This window comes from Amblyomma mixtum, chromosome 10, assembly GCF_055824585.1.
Source record: "Amblyomma mixtum isolate Tamu chromosome 10, ASM5582458v1, whole genome shotgun sequence".
Classification (NCBI taxonomy): domain Eukaryota; kingdom Metazoa; phylum Arthropoda; class Arachnida; order Ixodida; family Ixodidae; genus Amblyomma; species Amblyomma mixtum.
This window is the reverse complement of record NC_143021.1, coordinates 72765944-72771943: the sequence shown is the minus strand read 5'-3', so window position 1 is coordinate 72771943 and position 6000 is coordinate 72765944. Positions and strand designations below refer to the sequence as shown.

Genomic DNA, 6000 nt, shown 5'->3' with positions numbered 1-6000 from the left:
AACAAGGTATGCGGAGACATGGATAGTCCCGACCCCACGGTTAAACTCGGGTAGAGAACGCCTGCAGTTCACTCTTCCGTCCCTGCTAAACGCGTATATATAATAATAATTTTGACCTTTTCAGTTCGTCAAACAGGTCTTTGCGTGCTTTGTATGCTAGCATGTAGGATTTTTGTTTTGTGCTTTTTTTTTCTTCTTTCTCTTTTTTTTTCTTTGCTGCCATTACCTGTGTCTACCCAATGTGAATATTGTGTCAATATTGTATAATGTTCTTTCGTTTTCTCTTGTACCTGCTTGTACCGGCGATCCCACGCTCACCACTGATGTGGCGATCCCACGCTCACCACTGATGTATCTACAGGTGCTGCTGCTGATTTTCCTGGGCCGGCCATGGACGATGCACAAGACGGAATGCCTCAACGATACAAGCTCCCAGCTCGGCGCGTGTACGTCAACCGACTGCGGCCTATCAACATGTTTTTTGCCTGCGTCACCTATTCTGGATGCTCCGCCACTTCTGGACGCAGTCGTCGATTCCGTCTGGCAACGTGGGACTCTGACTGCTGATCGGGCGGTACAAAAGTGCGCGCCTATCGACACCCCTCTGGGCCACGGCACCGCCACTGCGATCCCACGCTCACCACTGATGTATCTACAGGTTGGTTACTATGACGCTTATTCTTACCGTGACGATGACGTCTGTCTTTTAGCGGTGTCGTGGCCACCTCATGTTTTGAAAAGTTTCCGCGCTGGTGTATCCTATTTATGGTGTCTGCTAGTTTTGGGAGGCGATGTCGAGCTAAACCCGGGACCCATGACTAAGGCTCAAGAGGAAAAGCTGGACCTTGTGGCTGGTTCCATCTTACGCCTTGAAGCTAGCAATGCAGTCCTTCAAGACTCTGTCAACAAAGTGCTTCAGATTCACGCAGACTTAAAAATTGACTTAGAAAAACTAACAAAGCGAGTTCACGATCTAGAGCAGAAATTTGCAACCGCACCATCTGCTGAGCTCGTGGTGAACAGTGACAAGGGTCTCGCAATTGTACAGGAAAAAATTGACGACCTTGAAAATCGCTCTAGGCGATCTAATGTTCTATTTTACGGTATAGATGATCCAGAGAAGTCGGAAACTTGGGAGGAGTCTGAACGTCTCGTAAATGACTTTTGTAAAGAAAAACTTGGGCTTACTGTTGAATCTGTTTCTAGAGCACATCGCGTGGGCCGCTTTTCTTCCGAGAAAAAGCGGCCTATCATAGCCAAATTTTTTAATGAAAGGGAAGTTGACACTGTCATGAGCCGCGGCTATAAGTTAAAAAACACTAATTTAAGCATCTCGCGCGATTACTCCGAAGCCGTTCGCGAAAAGCGACGGAAGCTTCTCCAGTTTTCAAAATCTATTAAGAAAGATGGGGATAAAGTGCGACTCGTTTTCAACAAGCTCTTCGTTAACGATGATCTTTACATGTGGAACACCAACGAAAGTCGAGCCATTCTTGTATCAGGGCGCGAGGATGGCGAATGACGTCCTCCCTCTGTTTCCGTTAACCTGAGTTCATCGACCACCTCACCTGCCAAATTACATTGTGGTAATGATAACGAATGGCTGTTTTTGTACACCAACATTAGAAGTGTTGTAGCTAACGGTATTGCACTATCATCTTTCATCGATTCATGTTAAGCTTCTTTAGTGGTACTAACTGAGACGTGGCTGAACGACACTATTCATGATGTCAACATCTTTAGCAGTGCATGCAATTTCAAATTTTTTCGCTGCGATAGACAATTGCGAAGGGGGGGCGGTGTTCTCATCGCGATAAAGGAAGATTTCATTGCCACACCTATCGTTATCGATTCTTTCCTTGAATGTGTTTGGGTTTCTTTGAATGATGGTGCATTTCGTGTCATCATCGGCGTTTTCTACCGTCCTCCCGACATGTCTGGTGCGTTTTCAAATGAATATCATCGGGTGCTCAGTGAAATGTATGCGCGTTTTCCTAATTCCGCCGTTATTATATTTGGAGATTTTAATTTTCCAAGAATTAATTGGTCAACACTTTCCGTAGTGGACACAGATGCAGAAGCACATTCTTTTCTCAGCACTTGCCTTGATTTTTCATTAACACAACTCATTAACCAACCAACACGATCAACTAAAGCGTCTTCCAATGTACTTGACTTAGTTCTCACAAACAAACCTGATATATTTTCAGGCATAACTCATGAGGAACGCATCTCTGACCACGATGTTATCACTGGGTACATTAAATTTCGCGCTAGTAAAAAGATAACTACTAAAAAGAAAATAAGATGTTACGGCAAAGCAAATTTTGATGCAATTAATGCAGAATTATTAATGTTTTCTGATAAATATTTGCATGATTTCTGCTCTCGCTCTATAGAGCAGAACTGGATCCTTTTTAAAACTGCCCTCAATGATCTCATCGACCAGTTCATTCCCATGTTAACAATTACCTGTGATGGCAGTTCTCCTTGGTTTACCAACCGTCTTCGGCGGCTGAACAACAAAAAGAAAAAGCTATACAGACAGGCAAAACTGAATGGTCTTGTGAGTTCACATGACAAATACAGAGCATGTGAAAAAGATTATAAGGCACTATTAAAATCTACTCGGCGCAACTTTTTTTCTCATGACTTGTCGTCCATGCTGAAAAAAAATATTCGCCGTTTTTGGCGTGTGGTAAACCCAGCAATTCGACCTGACATCACTCTTACAGATTCTGTTGGTGTTCCCATCCCTGATTCAGAGTGCGCTCAACTTCTTAACGATGCGTTTGTAACTGTGTTCACAGATGAAGACATTACTTCCTTGCCTACATTAAGCGCACTAGTGGAACTAACTATGGACGAGATAGTCATCAGTGAGCCTGGTGTTTTATCTCTACTAAACAATCTCAAAACATCTTCTAGCGCTGATCATATGGGCTTCAATAATAAAATTTTAAGGAATACATCACATAGCATTTGTTCCATGTTAACCGCATTATTTTCGCAGTCGCTATCAACTGCCACCATTCCTAACGACTGGCGCATAGCTAAGATAATACCAATTTTCAAATCAGGTGATCGTGCTTCTCCGCTTAACTATCGTCCCATCTCCTTAACAAGTACAGTTTGTAAATTACTCGAGCATATTATACATACTCAGGTCATCAACTACCTTGAAGATAATAACATTATCTTCGATCATCAGCACGGTTTTCGCAAGGGCTACTCATGCGACACCCAACTTGCCGGTTTTATTAACGATATTCATGCACTGATTGACGCTGGTTTTCAAGTTGACGCAATATTTTTAGATTTTTCTAAAGCATTTGATCGCGTTCCACACCAAAGGTTGTTGCTTAAACTTTCCCAACTGAACATTCACCCTAATATTATTGCATGGATAGCAGATTTTCTCTCATCTAGAATTCAGTTCACATCAGTTAACAACTCTAACTCATGTTACGCTAATGTTACGTCTGGAGTTCCACAAGGCAGTGTACTGGGACCTTTACTTTTCCTCATCTATATTAATGACTTACCCAATTGCGTGACGTCCAGAATCAGACTATTTGCTGACGATTGTGTGCTTTATCGACGTATAACCTGTAACACTGACAGCCAGCCACTGCAGTCTGATCTTGAAGCGATAAGCACATGGTGTTCTAATTGGTTAATGCCTTTAAATCTTTCCAAAACTAAGCTCATGTCTTTCACCAACAAGCCACGTATTCCTACCGCCTACTTTCTTGATAACAATAGTGTAGAATTCACCACAAGTTACAAGTATCTTGGCATTAACCTTCAATCCGACTTATCATGGAATCATCATATTAATCTCACTCTTGCCTCCGCTAACCGTACTTTAGGACTTCTCAAACATAATTTAAAAGAGGCCGCGACACATGTAAAAAAACTAGCGTACACCACATTAATCCGTCCGAAACTCGAATACGCGTCTGCCATTTGGGATCCTCATCAGAATTATATCATCAGCAACATCGAAGCCCTGCAAAACCGTGCTGCGCGATTCATCTTTTCTGATTATTCATGTTACACCAGCGTCACCTCATTGAAGACTAAAGCCGAGTTAGATAACTTAGCACTGCGCCGAAAAATTTCCCGTCTATCACTCTTCCACAAGCTTTATCACCATCCTTCCTTTCATGATGAATTCTTTCAGCCACCGCCAGTTATCTTTCCACGTCGCGATCATCCTTACAAAGTTAAACGCATTAACTGCCAGTCATTCCATTATGCCTATTCTTTTTACCACGCACAATAACCGAATGGAACGCTTTGCCATCAGAAATTGCCACAGAATCTAATCTAAATAAATTCCAACATCTTATGCACTCATGTTTCAACAACTAAAAAGGTATTTTTTGAGCGTTCTTTTCTTCTGCCTTGTCTTCTTTTTATTTTATAATTTTTGTTTTGTACTTCAGCGCACCTTTTCCAGTGTCGTCTTTTTCTTTTTCTAGCGGTGCTGTTATTTATGCTCAAATTTTGCTTTTATGTGCATTGTTGCGACCCTTTCTGTGAATGCCTATTTATGATTAATATTTTGTGATTTCTGTTTTATTTTAGTGCAATATTTTTAACCTTATAACAATTCTTTGTACTTACTCCCCCCCCCCCCATGTAATACCCTCAAATGAGGGCCTTTGGGGGTATTTTGAATAAATAAATAAATAAATTATTGTATACTTGTTATCACGCTTCGCAACTGCCTTTTGTATTAAAAGCCTTGCTGTCAAGCTGCTGCCAAGCGAAAGGGGGCTGCGGCTTAGTCGAGCTGTCTCTCACAGCTTTTTCTGCGCCTCCGCTGTCTGTATCTTTACAAGGCAGAAATAAAGAATTTGATTTGATTTGCAACAGCCTAAAGTATTGGCCATAGTGTGCGGAGATGTGTTTTGGTGTAATTGAGGAGTGAATTTTTAGCTGCTTATCTGTATTGCAATTGAAGCCAAGTAATTTTATTTTACTTTATTTTTGTTTATAATATACTGCACGTACCAAGTCCAAGCAAGGTGGGCTTAAAGAAGAAACATGGAAAAAAAGGCACTAATAGCAGTAGTTGGCTAGATCTCATGGGGCAGTGGTAACGTTATCTCATTCAAGTCTGTCCGTGGAAAAGTGAAAATTTGTGCCTGTTTAGCGAATATGGGTGATGGAGAACCAGGATGCTGGTACTGAGTTTGTATAACAGATCACGACGTTATGGGGTCTAGATGGAGTTTATTAGCTGATAGGAGAAAAAGAAATTGTAACCTAAACTTTTTCCTTTGGATTTCAAGTGGTTCAGTTTTATTAATTTGCATTAAAATGATGAAGGAGTCAGTCTGCTTATTTGTTAAAGATATACCTAACTGTTCTGTGTACTCTTTCCAAATTTTCTATATTAGGTTTAGAATATGGTCTAGCACTATGTATGCATATTTTAGTTTAGGTTTGATTTTGAAGACCAACAAGGTAGCTTGATTGTAGGAAGGGAATTTGTGCAGAGCAATTTGTGAAACCTGGAAGAGCAAATACTACTTACTTGCAAGTTCCATAATAAATTGCTCGTGATAGTCACATCTAAGTATCTGTAGATAGATGCTTAATGAGCCGCCGCGGTGGCTCAGCGGTTATGGTGCTCGGCTGCTGACCCGAAAGACGCGGGTTCGATCCCGAACCCGCGTTCGAATTTCTCCTCCAAAGAAATTCTAGAGGCCCGTGTACTGTGCGATGTCAGTGCACGTTAAAGAACCCCAGGTGGTCGAAATTTCCGGAGCCCTTCACTACGGCGTCTCTCATAGCCTTAGTCGCTTTGGGACGTTAAACCCCATAAACCAAAACAGATGCTTAATGAAGAGGTAACGAACCTAAATTATAATTGTAATTATATGTGGACGATACACTTTTAATAAAATTCAGAAGCATGCCCCATTGCCGTTGGTTACACCATTTCACAGTATTGTTAACAGCATTGTGCAGGTCATTCTGATCAGC

General features: G+C 41.5%; 1 protein-coding gene across 1 annotated transcript; it reads left to right on the top strand.

Annotated features, from left to right (window-relative positions):
• Positions 1 to 298: 298 nt before the first annotated feature.
• On the top strand, positions 299 to 1522 carry LOC149326104 (uncharacterized; the record flags this gene model as incomplete). Its single annotated transcript, XM_089564479.1, has 1 exon — positions 299 to 1522. A coding segment is annotated over one exon (1224 nt), but the record flags the coding sequence as incomplete, so codon positions are not given.
• Between the last annotated feature and the right edge of the window lie 4478 nt (positions 1523 to 6000).